Here is a 16986-nt window from a genome sequence, read left to right as displayed (position 1 = left end):
TTTTTGGTCGATTTTTCCTCTTTCCAAATTTTCGAAAATGGGTTTGCGGAAAAGTGTCCAAAATCTACACTTCTAAGCTCATAACTTTTCTTACAGACATCCGATTTTTAAGTGGCATACCTCAAAATGATTGTGGCTTGATTCCCTAAAAATCTGTGTTTTTAGTTAAATTTTTTTTTTGGGTCGATTTTTCGTCATTTTCAATGATGTTACCCCTTTCCAAATTTTCGAAAAATGGGTTTGCGGAAAAGTGTCCAAAATCTACACTTCTAAGCTCATAACTTTTCTTACAGACATCCGATTTTTAAGTGGCATACCTCAAAATGATTGTGGCTTGATTCCCTAAAAATCTGTGTTTTTAGTTAAATTTTTTTTTTGGGTCGATTTTTCGTCATTTTTAATGATGTTACCCCTTTCCAAATTTTCGAAAAATGGGTTTGCGGAAAAGTGTTCAAAATCTACACTTCTAAGCTCATAACTTTTCTTACAGACATCCGATTTTTAAGTGGCATACCTCAAAATGATTGTGGCTTGATTCCCTAAAAATCTGTGTTTTTAGTTAAATTTTTTTTTTTGGGTCGATTTTTCGTCATTTTCAATGATGTTACCCCTTTCCAAATTTTCGAAAAATGGGTTTGCGGAAAAGTGTCCAAAATCTACACTTCATATGCACTTGTACGCTCATAACTTTTCTATCTGAAGTCCGATTCCAAAATGGTATGTCTTAAATAATTTTGGGTCGATTTTTTTGCGTCCCTTCTGGTTTTATAATGCTTTTCTTGTTTTGGTTGTTTATTTAGCTGGATACCTTGTCATTGATTTTGTATAAGTGGTAGTCCGATAAATTCAAATGGCAAAGGCTTTTAAGAAAGACAAGCAATAATACGGAAATTGCCAGCGTTTTCCTTATTTTCAATTAAGTTCCTTACTTCACTGAACACACCTGCAGCCATTATTATTTTCATGCATTTTTGAGCAACTCTCAAGTTTGCCAGCCAACGAAAAATTGGTGAAAAACTATGAGACTCATTGTATTTATATAGTGGGACCCAAACCCTTTTGCCTGGCCATTAGGCGTAACAAATTTTCACAGGCGCAGAGAAGGAGGAAAATAAAAGGGGAAAACAGAAGGAAACACGACAGAAGCCGACAAAAAGTTGAAGTTGAAGCCCGAACAGCAAAGGTCCAAAGGGGAAAGTGTGGAAAAACTAAAGTTTGCACTAAACATCCGGCTGGAAAAAGAGGGAAACGCCGCTGACGTTGGCAGGCATTTTCATAAAATTAAACACAAAATCCAGCCGATCGAGGGCGGCGTTCCTCAATAATAGAAAAATACTCAACAGCAGTTTACAATGTTGCGGTGATGTACGAGTCGGGATTGCAGTCGGGAAGTTCGACAAAGGGCTCTACAAAATGTTTTGGCACGCACAGTCAGTATGGAGTGGAGCCGCCCAAATCTTGACGGAATGGGAAACTTTCACGGGGCCAATTGCTCTTTAAAAAACTATATTTATGGCAAGCAAAGTTTTCCTTGACTTATTTTCCTTTTTATCAAGTAGCAGGGAGTTTTTAAAGAATCCAAACGATTGCCATTTCTTGGTAAATTCCTAAATTTTCTACATAATCTAAGCTATTTGTATGTTATTCAATAATGTGATTCCGTATTTAGGATTCCGAATTCTAGCGGATTGGGAGCACCCAAAAACGCACTGACATATTCATGTAAACCCAAATTGAGTAAAATCTTCAAATAGCTTACCAACCCTCTTCTTTTATCCGTATTTATGTTCCCAAAATAGGCAGATCAGTTATAAAATAATCTCAATCATTTATCAAATCTCCCATTTCATCAAATGAAAGCAAATTAATACCAGACACCATTAAAAGTACAGTATAGACTTAGTATATTTTATTATTATTCAAATATTTCATACTTAAACAGTGCGACTTATAAGGACTTGGGCCTTATCATCATTTCGACAAAGGTAAGTGATACAGACCAAGTTTTATGCCATGAAAACCAAGTAATTCCATTCGAACCATCGCCATCTTTGAAGTATTCTCCATTTAGCGCACTGTAATTTTAAGTGATTATAGTAAGAAGATTTAATAAGAGCATAAATAAACAGGTATACCAAGGTCCACAGTTTTTGTACCACCATGCACCATATGCAAAGGCACAATTGAAACCAATGTCATTGTCCCGATCAATTGTGGAGAACTTTCGGTTCTTACTGGCTGAAAGGGAGTCTCCGGCTTCACCAGAATATTTCCCTAGATTCTTCAACTCGTACAATTCCTTCTCACTCCCAATCATAAAGTCATCGTATTGAGCGTAACTGGTGGATCCATCAACCGTTCCAAGTTTAATGTAGAGTTCGTGGGGTCGTGACTCAGTCATCCGATGCAATTTTTCCAGCCCGATGAAGAATTCTCCACTGACATTCCCAAATCCAGATTTATATTCCTCCCAGGTTCGACGAAAGTTCTCGGAACCGTCAATGCGTCTCTGAATTACAGTATAACCAGGTGGAGACGTCGCACATGGCGCTTCAAAGGGTTTAAGACCCGGAAGCTTTATTCGGTAAATCCCATTGGGACTGCCATTGGGACAAGAGTCAGGTAAATTGTCATCAGTTTTCCGACATTCCGAAAGCTGACTAGATAGTTCGGATTTTGTTTTCTCAATCGCTTTAATTTGAGTCCTAAGGTCGTAGATTTGTTCTTGCTGGCTTTTGATGAGCTCCTCTTTCACCTTTAAAATATCTTGTTTGCTTTTGGTTTGAACTTCGGATATTTCTAACTGGCTCTGCAAGTTTTTTATGGAGTCTTTGAGGGTATTTACTTGGCCTTTGAGCTCATCGTTGGCATCGGCTATTATTTTAATCTGTACAAAATAATTTAGAACAGGCGATAAAATAATCATTAATTTTTTTGTTAATATTCTAGTTGGTTACTGCGGTAAATCTTAATTGAGCTTACACCAAAAAACAAATGTTCTTCCAAAAGAAAAACAATTGAACAATTTCTAAATACGTCGAAACTAAAATGAATGCTAGGAAAGAAATTTAAATATTGCTTAATAGAGCTCCACACAACGCAATATCATACTTCCAGTGCAGTATTATTGAATAATTTCGTACTTGTGTGCGATTTACATATAAACAGGAACAAGCACTTCCGATTGGAACGCCAATGGATGTCTGTCTATCCGTAACTCACCGTCCTAAGTTCCTCCGTTCTGTCCAATCTCGAATCCAACTTGGTCATCCTAAAGGAATCCTTAAGGGCTGTCTGCCCCGCCTCGATTTCATCCAACCTTTTTCGGATATTGCGAGAGTGGTCGAAAAGCGGGCTGAGTGCGGCCAGGCAAAAGGAGCCACACTGTCGTGGTTCATCTTGGAGAACGCAGAAAAACTGATCCTTTGAATTGAACCCATTTCCTCCTTGTACACTTGGAAAAATTAATAAGCCAAGCAAATAGGATAATAGTCTCAGCATCTTAAGTTGTTCGACCTTCTCGAAACGAATTTTAAAAGTGTACTGAAATTTAGCTTTTAGTTGAAGAAATCACGAAGCCTAAAATAATATAAATATATAATATATTCTTATCTATAGTACGTGGCCGTCAAATTCTCTCATCCGTCGGCCACCAATTGGAAAACCCCAAATCACCGAATATGTATATGGACTAACATATACAAAAATATGATCTAATGTTCTTATCGGTTATTTTTCGCTTTATTTGTTTTTTCAAATTATTTGGAATCCAAAAAAAACCCGGATAATCGCATAGATTGTATTTTGAAGGTTTTTATACCCTTGCAGAGGGTATTATAATTTCAGTCAAAAGTTTGCAACTTAGTGAAGGAGACATTTCCTACCCTATCAAATATATAAATATTCCTTTAAGATATAGTAATTATTTACTATATCAGAATTACGCTGTTAGCTTGTCAAAATCGGATAACACTTTCATATAGCTGCCATAAAAACGATGGCAAAATGCAGCGCATAATCGACAATTGTTTTTAGTAATATAGGCATAGAAATCGAAATAGTCGTTTAGTAATAACTGCAAGGGTATATAAACTTCGGCTTGCCAAAGTTTGCTTCCTATCTTGTTTATTTTGAGGCTGTCCTCTGGGTTTTTGGATCCTCAGTTTGGGGTTCAAGGCCAACTGGCGAGGCTAATGGGAGGGACGCACCTTTTTTTGCAGTGTGTGTGTGTGGCAAGTTGTCAAATGGCACTGACACTTGACCCCTCACTCCACGCACACTTTTATAAATATTTATATGCTCCGTGTTTGTATTTCCACCTACATCGTGTTCTGTGGGTGTTTTTCGGGGCTGTCCTTCAGCTCATAATCCTTTTTTATTGCAAATGACCACGCCAAGGAGGCTTCGTGGGAGGGGGCGTGGCACTTTAGTCAGCTCATAAGGCTCATCAACAAGTTCATTTTACGGTCAATTCATTAGAAAAAAAAAAAATAAAAACCAAAAATAACGAAGGGGGTGAACAAGTTTTTTACTTTTTATATGTTTTCTCTCCTCATTATACCCTTTATGCATACAGGGTGTTTCAGAGCAGTTCGCCTGGTAATAAGTTTTGATTATTTATTTGTTTATTTAAAGTATAAATTAAACATGCATTTCGTATACAAATTGTATAGCCTTATTGAGGATTACACTATTTCTGATGAGTTAAGATTGACATCATTGTTTATTTCTTAAAAAAATATACATAGTCCAGGGTATCTTCACACTCCATCACTTGTCATCCGATGCATTATTCTGGGTTTTTTGCGTTTTATTACAATATTTAGTTGGCTCGGAGGTGTGGCACATGTGTATTGTGTGTTGACCCTCATTTGCTGACATTTAGTGGCAGTTTCAGCAACAATGTCAGCGGTGGGCGTGTGCTTGTGGGTGGGTATGTTTTTTTTCCAGTGTGCTGCCGTGTGTGGACGTCATGCTAAGCATGTCAACCAAACCCTTCACCTTCGTCCACCTGATAACTCTTTGTTGTTTTGTTTTTGTGCCCTGGCGTTCCCCATTTTTTTTTTTTTATTTATTTATTTAATTTTCGCCCGGCTTTTTGGCTTGGCTTTAATTTTATGATTATTGTTTTTTCCCCACTGCCGCGCCCACCTTTTGGGCCAGTCTTTTGTTCATTTCTTAAGTGGCGCTTTATAATGTTGACAGTTTTATTGGGGCGCAAAATGTGTTGGTCATTTTTGCCTTTGTTTAGTTATTGCCTCAGAGCACTCAAACCCAAAACACAAACTTTTCTCAAAGGTATGACAGATACACAAGGGTCTTCGGCTCCGAGTTTTTTGTGTGCTCTTTTGGGGGAAAGGCTGGCTTGTTTGTTTGCCACAGAAAAAGCAAGCGGTTAAGGTATAGTTCAGGACTTAAATCCCCTCATTTGGCAAATACCAGATTTCATCGCATACTTTCGGGCCAAATTGGTTGGCTAACAAGGTCGCCAATGGTTGGTCCAAAACCGTTTGAAGTGGCCATCAAAGACGCCATAAGCCAACCAACTCGTAGCTTATCCCAAAGCTCCACTTAAAATCAATTTTAAACGACATTTGCTTTCGCATAATATCAATAAATGCTCTTATTAAGCAAGCAAATTTTACAACGGGGTATAAATTCAAATAAATAAAGACCTAAGAAAAGACGTTTACTATTTAAAATTTGTTTTATGCCCAGGCTATTATTTTGCTATTAATTAGTTTTTTTCTTCAGCTTATATGTTGTTTAGATTTCCTTAAAAAATTAATTTAATTTAATAATATAGTTAATTATAATAGCTGAATGATTTATCTTTACATTCAAGACATTTCCCTTACAAATCGAGTTTGGTGATAAAATTTAAAGCATACATTACGGGGAATTTTCTCAATTTTACATTTCACTCTCTCGCTGATTTTCCGTCTCCAAATGGCGTTTTCCAGAGCAGCTTTTCCGCGGTGACAAAGTTTCCGCATTAGCAAACAGAAACTGTGGCATACATTTGGGCGCTTCATTACCCACCTTGCCGAAATCTGGGATATAAAGCCCGATTCTGTTGCTCCTTATTGTTGTTTTCCCTTGTTTATTTTTATTTTTTTGTTGTATGATTTTGCGGCTCATTTGGTTTTATTAAAATTTTCACGATTTTCACGCTTATCAAACGCTTACAAGCTTTGATTGTGGCTCATCGCTCTCCTGTATTCTGTATCCTGTATCCTGTATCCTGTATCCTTTTTCCCCCACCCCAGACATCCAACAATTTTACAACACCCCCAGTTTTTATCCCGGACACAGACATCATCCCCTATGTGAGCCTTTACTTTTATGCTAATTTCCAAAACTGAAATGAATAAATGTCTTTTCGGGTCTGGGGGCTCCGCTGCCTTTTTCGTTGCTTTTATTATTGTTATGGAAATTTTTATAGTTTCCCCATCATTTAGTTGCCCACACACAGAAAGGCGAACAATGTCTAAACGCTTTTTCAATTCAAAAGTTCCCCAAACATTTTTTGCATGGCGGCAACCTTTTTGTGTGCGGCCAAAGTTCAACATTTATTTAAAATACACACAGCTATGCTCAAGACAATAGCAGTGTTTGCTTGCTTTTAGAGTGTTTCAAAGCCAATTGAAAAATGTTTTTGTTAACTACTTCAGGATAATGCTATTTACCCATTTACTCACTATTCATTTCAATTGAATTATTAATTAATTTTTCAACCATTTTCTGGCTTACATTTTTATTATTTTTAAATGTTGTGAATTTACTAAAAAACCAGTGCTATTTACAATGGGTTTACCAATCATTTTAAATATATTTGTTTATTTTTTTTTTTGCACCACCAATACTTTGCGCATAGGTGTACAGGAAACTCCCGTCCCAATTCCGCTGTCATTAGTTCTAACAGAATTGTTTGCAATAAATAAAAATTACACGTTCAACAATTTCTATCTGGGGGCTGCGATCTCCTTTCAACAATGGCCGGTAGGGTTGCCACCCCCACTTCGAACCCTTTTTTCGCAGGCCGCCCTTTGTGGCCTTCTAATTGGATATGTTCAACGTTCGGCTTTCGACGTTCGACGTTCGTCTTTGACTTTGGCTTTTGACTTGACTCAACTTTCCTGGCCAGACAACGGCCACATTCCTTTCGAGGATAACCCAAGAATGGGTAGGGGAAAGAAAAATGTCGCTGGCAACTCTTTTCCCCTTTTTTTTCATTCTTTTTGTGTCGCTGCAACCCTGCCGGGGCAATCAGAACTTATGTTTACCCCAATTAAGGTGAACACGAGACCGTTTTTGCGATCCAATGAGTTAGAAACAAGATAAAGGACCCAAAGCCCGGACAATAAGCCCAGGCTCTGCTCTATCCGCTGCTTGGGATCCCACGTTTCAGGACCCAGGACCCTTCTCCTGCCCACACTGAAACCATTTTCTGTGAATTCAATTTTCAGCAGCATTTACAGTTGCACATTTCCTGCTTTTAGATTTCTAGGTTTGAGAAAATGGCAGCAATTTAAGCATGATTTTAGGTATAAATTAATGGAAATGATTCTTTAAATTCTGGAAACATTTTTTTAAGATTTCTATATTTTAAAATTGCGGAATATAAATTTCAGTTGAAAAGGAAATAGACTTAATAGTTTCCTTAAAAAAATAATAAATCCTTAAAATAAAGAAATCATTAAATTAAGAAGTAGTTATATAGATTTACGATGCTTGTATTTTTTGTGAAGTGCATGTTTGCCGCCTGCTGCCATGCATGTTTATGTGTCCTCGTCCTTCTCACAACAATGCTCCAGGATCGGCGAGGGGCGGCGTTAGAGGGGGTGGCCAGGGGCGGGGAAAAGGGTGGGAACGCAGGAGGGGCTCAGGGGCTCGAAGGACCAGCTCTGAATGCCGGAGCAATGATTAAAAATTGTGCAAGCGTGTGGCGGCCAGCGATGTCGATTGCGGTTCAACTTTCAGTCGCAAAACTGTGGCAGCTCTTCAAGGGGCAGAAAATCGAAAGGGTGCCCGAAAGGGGGAGGGGTAGATTAGGGGGCTCAAAACCCCCTGCCCCTGCCCCTGCCCCCTTGCGCACACACACAGAAAAACGCAGAGGGAGGCTCAGGCGAGCTGCAAAATCCAAAAACCAAAGTCGTTCGCTTTTATTGTCATTTGTATGCGTGCTGTGTGGAGAAAAGACAGGGGCGGCGGACGAATGCCTCTCCAAGGGGGGTTAAAAGGGGATCTGGCGGCCTAAGCCTGCCACTTGAGATGCCGGCGTGAGGCAGGCCAGAAGAGAAAGCCCCACGGGCTCAGCGAAAGTGCAGCTAAAAAAAGATTAGAGGGTACTGTCGAATATACATCAATGCAAAGTGATAATAACAAACTTGTGAATGTTGGTCGACAAATAAATATAACATGATTCGGATCAAGAAAACACAATATATTTCCAAATCGTATATTAACTATAAATGGAAGCTGAGTCACCTAATTTATTTAATGATAATACATACTCTAATATGTAGTTTTATTTAGTAGCCGTAATAAAACAACTTTAATTATTTCCTTAAAAGGATTCCTGACAGGAAATGGCAAAAGAATTATATTTTAGTGCACCTTATTTATTTATTTAATAACTCACTGATAAGTCTTTTAAAAGCTTAAAGTGTTTTGAAGCGTTAGGATAAGAACTGTTATAAATAAAATAATATTAGGCAAGAATGTCTGTACTTAAATTCTAAGTTCCAGTTCTGTGACTTAAGTTACTTTAAAGCCAGCTTCCAAAACTTCAGGACCTGCCCTCGTGACTCACGCACGCCGCGGGTCGCTCGAGAGTTCCGCTTCCACTTCGAACTGCAGGCTTAAACCTTTCCTGCCGGCCGATAACTTGCAGGGAACACGATTCCCCGATTCGGCCTCAAAATACTCATTAGCCATAACGACCACCCCGTCGGGATCGTGGGGGGGGGGGTTACCCGGGGTAAAGGGGGGACGCAGGACGAAGGACGAAGGACATGCCGGCTGTGTCGATGTCCATGTCTATCTATTGTCAACCATCAGCCACGCATGCAGCGCCAGGATCAAAGGAACGAAAAGGAAAGGAAAGGAGCCAAAAGCTGGAGCCTGGTAACTCCGCTTTGTTTTCGGCTGGACGCTGCCAGGCAATCCCCACTACACCGTAAGAAAAATATACACATTTTAAATCCGAAATTGTGCTGGTTCTAATCCTTATAATTTAATTAAATAATTATTAACCAACATATCTTAACCAAAGTTTCTGCTAGAAAATATATGATTCTGTTTTAAAAATCATCATTACCAAATATTTTTTAAAAAGCTTTTAATTTTGCCATATTTTCACTTTAAAAGTTAAGATACATTTAAAGCTACATAAATAAGAATTGAGTTTCCGAAATGAATGTTGGCGTAAGCAGTACACATTTAAAAAAATATATATTTTGCACACCTTTCTTGCAGTGTAGATGGGACCCGGAGACGTGGCCTATCTGCGCCTTTCCACTATTTACACTCGGCTCATTTTATCTAGTTCGATTGGCAATTTATCTGGAAATGCTTTGTCTGTGCTTACCTTTATAATTGGAGAGCCGAAATATCGGTTTTTGAATCTTAATTTCTGTGAGGGCTGGCAAAAGCGGCCAAAAGTTAACTAAGCACAGACTGTACGGCGAATCGCAACAAATGGAAACTCTGTCGAGCCTGAAATCCTTTTATAATGACAAAAGGTTTCCACCTCTAAGCCGATTACAGCAACAGCAACAGCAACAGAAGCACTTGGAGCTCCAGACCCGAGGAGCAAGTAATGCCCCTGGAAGCACCTGGTATTTCGGAGGGGCAGGGGCACACTTCAGTGCCTTTCTAATTAGTTGGGGTTGCAAGTGTGACTTGAGTTTTCTTAAGTGGAAACTGGCGGGGGATTCCCATTTCACAGCAGTGTAAATACAAAAAAAAAACATATCAAATGGTCTTGCATATGTTACATATTATTATTAATTAATCAAATTATTTATTTTAATTTAGCCTGCTATTTATTGCCACTTTCAACAATGCAATTGATTAATTTATAAATTCAAAAGTATTAATAATACGTTATGCATTTTGGCCAAAGTGTATCTGTTTATTATTGTGCCAGTGTGCAAGGACTTTGTTTTCTGTTTCCGTTTCCTGTTTTCTCTGTGTGTGTGTGTGTGTGTGTGTGTGTGTGTGTGTGTGTGCGGCTGGGGGTTGACAAACAAAAGTGTGGAGGTCCGCTCGATCCTGCAGGCTCACATCTCGACGATATCGTTATCGCTCAGGTCCTCGGGCGCCGCCAAGGGGGGCGTGCCCGTGGGCAGGACGAAGCGCACCTGCGGCATCTGGACGCTGGGCAGGCTGCGGTGGGTGGCGAAGGTCGCGGGGGAGAAGAGGCCCCTGCTGGGCATCTGCTGGTGTACCGCTCCCGCTCCCGCTCCCGCTCCCGCTGCCACGCCCCTGCCAGCTCCCCTGCCAGCGCCACCGAACGAGAAAGTGCCCCCGCCCCCGCCAGTGGACCACTGAAAGAGGCCGGACGCGGGGCTGCCCACCGCGAGCGGAGGCGCCTCCGGGGCACGCAGGATGCTCGCCGGATGCAGCAGGCCCAGGTGGCCGGCGAGGTTGCTGACGCGGCCGGGGTGCGACGACGGCACCGCCACGCACAGCGGACAGATCACGGAGGTGCGGGCGGCGCGGTGCCGCGCCTGGCAGTGACGGATCAGCTCACCGGCGGACAGGCCCAGCTGGCCGCACAGCGGGCATGTGAAGCTGTCGGCGCACAGGTCCGGGATCGACTCGCCGGCGAAGTGCAGCTCACGGGCGGCCCGGTCCAGCAGGCACTGGAACGGATGGCCCCGCTCGTGGGCCCCCGTGGCCACGCCCCCCTCGTGGCAGGCGGAGCAGAGGTCGTAGTCCGGGCAGCGCAGGCACTTGTAGCGGTAGTGGATCAGTCGCGTGGTGCCGCAGCCATCGCAGTTCACGTTCCAGTGCAGGGACATCGCCGAATCGGAGTCGGAGTCTGGGTCCGAGTTCGAGTCCTGGTGCTCAAGAGTCCTGCGCGGGAAGTCCTGCAAGGGATGGTGATTATTCGGACAATTACCCACAGAAAGCTTTGAAACTAGAAATTAAACCTTGCCTAGTTCAGAAACTATGATCTGTTTTAACTATTTATTTATTTCAAAAAAATAGGTGAGCCTTTGAAAAACCTTCTCTTAGAGGAAAACCTTGGTTTTACCAGTTCACAATATATTAAAAATAAAACAGACTAACCACTTATTTAAAAAAAAAAGCGGCTAATACAGAACCGCTGTTTTTTAAATTTTTAATAGATTCTAACGATTTAATCTAAATCTAAATCTTAATAAAACGGAGTACCATCTAAATTATTCAAAAAATATGAAACCTTTCCATAAACGCGAATTCGTTCTTCTTAACTGTTTTCAATATTTTTTGAACATCGGTTGGTTTCCATGGCTGTATAAAACTTGTATCTTTTAGCCTTCAGCTACATTACAACCCATTTGAAAATATTATTTATTGCATACTGACCTTCTTCTCTTGCAAGTCTTAAATATTTTCAGTGGATCCTTTTGTCTTTTCCTATGTCTTTAAAACCAAATCTTAAAAAAAACGTATTGTTTTCGTTTGCTTTTTCTTAACAAAAATACTAAAATTGTTTCGGGAAAATTCGTCTGCGATCTTTTCTTTAAAAAGTTAGTGATAAAATGAAATAATTTAGACAATGAGTTACACACCAAAATCTGAGGCTGCTGGGATTTCAAAAACAGTAACACTTGTAGCTAAGGTATTAAAATTATGTTTTAAGCTACAACATTTGCATAATCTAGTGATATATAGGGGTCCAATTTAATTTCCTTCTCATTCCTTTACTTATGAATTACCTACAAATATTTCAAGGATATCATGGTACTGATTTAATACAAGAATATCCTTGTGAAGTACGTATTCAAATATGCAAACAAATAAAATATCGTTTTATGCCCATCATTTTTGTAGCACAGTGTTTTCTATTGAAGGCTTCATCCGCGTCGAGTCAGATATATGTTTAGCCCCAAATCCACTCCCCCAACTCCTTGAAATACAGACTTTTGCCTCGTTTTGGTTTCGTTTGTTCGCGCTTTGTACATAAATTTCATGCAAATTGACTAATTAATTTTTGCGCAATGGATTCTTATCGCATGCACTGGGCAATATATTTGACATTTGCATAATGCACGTGTATTGGCTGGGTTGCTTTCAGGTGAGTTCAGGTGGGTTCAGGTGATGGGCCTATGGCCAACCCACGCACTTGCATCGGCCCCGGGCGGCAACACTGAAAACAATTCTTAGTGATTCAATTGAAAAGAAAAAATGCATAGCAATAGTTAGTTGAATTCTCTATTTATTCTCTAATAATTTTATATTAACGTTTTTGGGTCACCGTTTGAAAAGAAAATATATTCTTACAAATGTTTCAATAGTGGTCTAACCACGTTTATATACTACAGTAGTATCTCAATAATTTAAAAATGTTGCTAGTTAAAATAAAGCTTGTTTTGTAATGGGCCATATTTATCGAATAGCTGTTCCTTAGAATTTCAATCTTTAAAACTACCTGAATAATATTACAAATCAATCTTACATTCAATCTATAAAACTACCTGAATAATATTACAAATCAAAATGGAATATAATAAGGCCATAGGATATTTTGGCTTCCTTGTAGAATATATATTATTGCGATTTAACCACAATTTTGTTTCAGTTTACTCGCTGTGGTGATGCAGCTCCTCAACGGTGCGGTAAAAACAACAACCATTTTAATGACGGATATTAAGCATAACCACACAACTAAACGCATAGCAAACGGGGTACACTGCCGGAAAACGGAGGGCACTTTGAGCGGGGGGGAATTTACAATGCTTCCGTGTTTTTCCCGCAGGACAGCGACTGACTTTAAGCCTGCCAAATATGCTGATTGCAGCAATAATGATGATTATGTTTGCGCGGCCTGCATGCGCGGCTCGAATTTGTTGGCCACAGCGGAAGGAAGTCGAAAGCATTGACAATGCCAGCGACACGAAACATGGCCAAGAAGGGGTTGGCCTGCCCCCAAAGGGGCGCCCCAAAAGGGGGGCAAGTGCAGCCACAATGCCAACGACAATGACGAGCTGCAAAGGCATTTAACGACTTGCAAATGCCACCGCTCCTGCTCCTGCTCCTGCTCCTGCTCCTGCTCCTCCCACTTGACTACTTGACTACTTGACTACTTGACTGACTGACAAACTGACTAACTGACATCCAACAAATGCGAAAAAGAAACATCCAGCGGGTTGGTAAGCGGCAGCTTATGGAAATAATACACGACCGCAGGGCGCCACTCGATGTGCGAAATACCCTACTTCAAAATAATATCACAGCAGCCGAATTTACTTTACTTTAGTCAAGTGTCTATAGATTCATTTTAAAAGTATATATACTCGAAATAAATTTAGTATAGTGATTTATTTATTAAATTTGAATTAATTTTTGTACCTCAAAAATAAGTTTGTTTTATTAGTGCTAATATTTGATTTCTAATTTGACTTAAAGGATAGTTACCAAAAAACAGCTTAAGAAATTTAAAAAACTTAATTGAGTATGTGATTTTTGCTTATTATTAAGCATCTAACATTTTTGTCATAAATATTTATTTTTACCAACAATAAACATTACTTGATAATGGATAAGCTCGACTGAACTTAGAGCATACACTGTGCAACAAAATTATTGCATTGCGTGCATAAACTTTTGCAGGGCCTGCGTATCCGAAACGCATTCAGCTTTCCCCACTCCTGCCCATTTCCCATTTCCCCTTTCTACCACTTTCCCAGCCCTCGGGAAACCGGCTTTTCTATTCCGGATGAGTCTTTGCCTGTGTGGCCATATTAGCAAAGTGAATTGGTTTTTATTTGTTACGGAAATGTGGAAAATTATTTTCAGCTGTTCGGTCGTTTGGTGATTTGCATAAGTCGCAGGTGACAGTCGTGGCTGTATTTTCCCAGGCATGGTGTTCCCCCACCCTCGTTCTTTTCTGTGTACTAGACCCACACACTGATAGATGGTTTTCGAAATAAATAAAATATGGTCAATATCTAGTTTCATACTCATTGTTTCTTCCGGTTTTTTAAATGTTTTAAAATTATAAGTAGAAATGGGCTCTTGTTTTTTCCAATTGAGTTTGGATATTGATATCAAATGTAATAAATCTTATTTCCTTGAGCATAGTCAGTTGTACCGAGACATACTAGATACTTAATACCATTTCTACCCTTAAACACTCGATTATGAGACCAACTGGCTGTCATATTTCTGTGAAAAAGTAGCCCATAAGTAGTAGCGACTACTTTTTCTCTCAGTGCCCCCGAGTGGCCCCAAGAATTTAAAGCAGCAGCTGTGGCTTAGTCCGATTTGCCTCTTACCATGCATGCCCAAAGCGGCTTAAGTGAGCGGTGGGAACGGATCGGGAACAGGAGCAGGAGCAGGAGCAGGATTGGGAGCAGGAACGGGAGCGGGAACGGTAACGGGAGTCCTTCAACTGCCCTCCACTGGCGACCACTGACCGGCGGTGATAAGAATTCCCGTCCAGACTCCCTTCTCTCCGCCGTTTGTAAACACAAGTTTTGTTTACGTCTCGAATAGGGCTCCACTTACTTGCTGCGCTGGGGGCGTGGCATTGGGGGCGTGGCACTGGGGCGTATAGCGGATGGCGATCGCTGGCGGTGGCGAAAAACAACTGAGAACCTAAGCGGATTTTAGCCATTTGCCATCTTGTTGATTGATTCAATGCATGTTTTATTTCGGGTATTTTTTAGGCCGTTCGCCAAGTGATTTTGGTATTTTATTTATGACTCTTTTATTTTCTGCAGTTCCTTAAGCAATCATACATTTTAGTTTTAGTAAAGATGGCGTTGTTCCGCCATTGTTGAAAATATTATGGAACACGTAACATAATATTTTGTATTTAAAAGAATAAATAAAAGACTATTTGACTATTTTTTTTGAACTGTTTTTATGTATATTGGAAGCATTCAAAATTTAAAACCATTTATTTTTTGTTCAAAAATTCTTCGAATTATTTAATTTTGTATAATTGATTTACTGACTGCCACTCGAACTTGGGTTCCTTTGAATGTCGTTTAATATTTGTCTCGTGTATAACTAAAAATCATTTAATTCTTAATTCACTTAATCTGGGATATTCTTTTTATAATATTTGTGTGTGCCAGACCAAAAATATATGTATACTATATTTTGGCCTGGTCTAAGTTGATTTATTAATTGATGCCAACTTGTTTCCGTTGTCGAAGTGACCGCAAAAGATTGGTATTTTCGAATTTAATTCAATTTATTTTTCATTTCAGAGCTCGAGACTCGTGACTTTTGGCTAGAGGTCCTGGGAGAGATGCAGTGGATGGATTTTCCGAGCGGCCCGATTTTCCCGCCGCCCCACCCATGAACATCATGAATTTTCCAAGCCACCCGGCTGCCACATTTCTCCCTTTGAGATGTGTCCTCTTTGGGCTTCCGTTGGCTGCAGGTTTTTATGCATGTGGCCATTAACTGTCGGCTTTCCCCACCCATGCTCACCCGCTTATCCACCCACTTTTCCACCCACTTTTCCACCCACTTATCAACCCCCCTCCCCAAAAGCCAGGGGCGGTCATCAGCATTGCAACATTTGCTGGCTTGACTTGCAGCTGCTCGTGGGAAATCAGTTTAATGGAAATTATAGCATTCGTTTACTTGTCGAACTAAGCCTACCCTGCCTTGCTTTTCCGCCCCGATTTTCCTTAGCCTTCCCATCGCTTTTCCAGCCCACTTAAGTGGCCCGGATTGCGGCTCATCAAGGCAAAGGCAAAGGCAAAAGCAAAAGCAAAGGCATCCATGAACATGGTCTCAGTTCATCGGAGTTTTTGTCAAATGCCTAAAGGTATGCAGCAAAAGAAAAGGGGGAAAACCCTGGGAAATGCAGATGGCGTTGGCTTGGAAAATCCTTCTGGTCCGAACAGGTGAGCGGCATTTCCCCCTGCCATTTGCCATTTAAGTGACAAACCAACGGACACTGCAAGTGCCCACAGAGAGCAAGTGAATTTCCCACAGATATGAGCGAAAAATGGGGAAGAAATGGGGAAAATAACATTATCTAATCTGATTATTTCGGGGCGGGTCTGAAAAAAATGCACGAATGCCCGTCAACACAATCGGAACAGGAGAAAAACTTTGCCCATTTCCAATTAAAAGTGTAAGCACGGTCAGTGAATGAAAATCAAACACATTTTATAGAAACAGAAAACAAATCTTTGAATATAATTATTAAGTACAATTATTTCATAAGTCATCTAAGATGATGGTTTGTAACGATCTACGCCTTTTTATACCCTTGCAAAAAGGAATTATAATTTCAGTCAAAAGTTTGCAGAGCTGTGAAGATATAAAGTATATATATTCTTGATCAGCATCACCAGGAGAGTCGATGTCCGTCTGTCAGTTTCTACGCAAACTAGTCCCTCAGTTTTAAAGCTATATGCTTGAAACTTTCCCAAAAGTTGGCTTTCTGTTGCAGGTAGTATATAAGTCGGAATGAGCCAGATCGGGCGACTATATCATATAGCTCCCATAGGAACAATCGGAAAAAAATTATTACTTTGTTGGATTTAATTTTTGCCTTGTTCTTTGGGACTTGGTAATATTTAAATATTAAGGAATTAGTTAAATTAAAATCGGACAACAATATCATATAGCTGCCATAGAAATGATGACAAAATGCAGCGCAAAATCGACATAGCTTCATTGTTTTTAGTAATGTAGGCATAGAAATCGAAATGTGGTCGATTTATAATAACTGCAAGGGTACCGAAACTGCTAAATTTCTTGAGTAATTTATTTTCGATTGGCGAAAAACTGCACCTTTTT

The 16986-nt window shown here is 40.1% G+C and overlaps 2 protein-coding genes across 2 annotated transcripts; both read right to left on the bottom strand.

The window, feature by feature from the left end:
- Window positions 1-1948: 1948 nt before the first annotated feature.
- LOC108046072 (fibrinogen-like protein 1) lies at window positions 1949-3270 on the bottom strand. The gene is made up of 3 exons (XM_017125625.1): window positions 3223-3270; window positions 2136-2887; window positions 1949-2075 (listed from the first exon to the last, which is right to left on the bottom strand). Exons 1-3 carry the CDS (start codon window positions 3268-3270, stop codon window positions 1949-1951), a joined length of 927 nt encoding a protein of 308 aa, XP_016981114.1.
- Window positions 3271-10063: 6793 nt separating this feature from the next.
- On the bottom strand, window positions 10064-11707 carry LOC108046149 (E3 ubiquitin-protein ligase KCMF1). Its single transcript, XM_017125723.1, has 2 exons — window positions 11581-11707; window positions 10064-11099 (listed from the first exon to the last, which is right to left on the bottom strand). The coding sequence occupies exon 2, from the start codon at window positions 11028-11030 to the stop codon at window positions 10287-10289; it is 744 nt and encodes a 247-aa protein (XP_016981212.1). The 5' UTR covers window positions 11031-11099; window positions 11581-11707; the 3' UTR covers window positions 10064-10286.
- Window positions 11708-16986: the final 5279 nt, after the last annotated feature.

This window comes from Drosophila rhopaloa, unplaced genomic scaffold (genome assembly GCF_018152115.1).
Source record: "Drosophila rhopaloa isolate 14029-0021.01 unplaced genomic scaffold, ASM1815211v1 contig_3, whole genome shotgun sequence".
NCBI classification, from domain to species: Eukaryota; Metazoa; Arthropoda; class Insecta; order Diptera; family Drosophilidae; genus Drosophila; species Drosophila rhopaloa.
Note: the sequence above shows the minus strand (reverse complement) of the source record. Positions and strands in the feature narration are given on the sequence as shown.

Coding starts and splice junctions, on each gene's coding strand:
- LOC108046072 (XM_017125625.1), bottom strand. CDS start 3,270: ATGACCAAGTTGGATTCGAGATTGGACAGAACGGAGGAACTTAGGACG. Junction 2,888..3,222: donor GAACGGAGGAACTTAGGACG/GTGAGTTACGGA, acceptor TATTTTGTACAG/ATTAAAATAATAGCCGATGC. Junction 2,076..2,135: donor TACAAAAACTGTGGACCTTG/GTATACCTGTTT, acceptor TTAAAATTACAG/TGCGCTAAATGGAGAATACT.
- LOC108046149 (XM_017125723.1), bottom strand. CDS start 11,030: ATGTCCCTGCACTGGAACGTGAACTGCGATGGCTGCGGCACCACGCGA.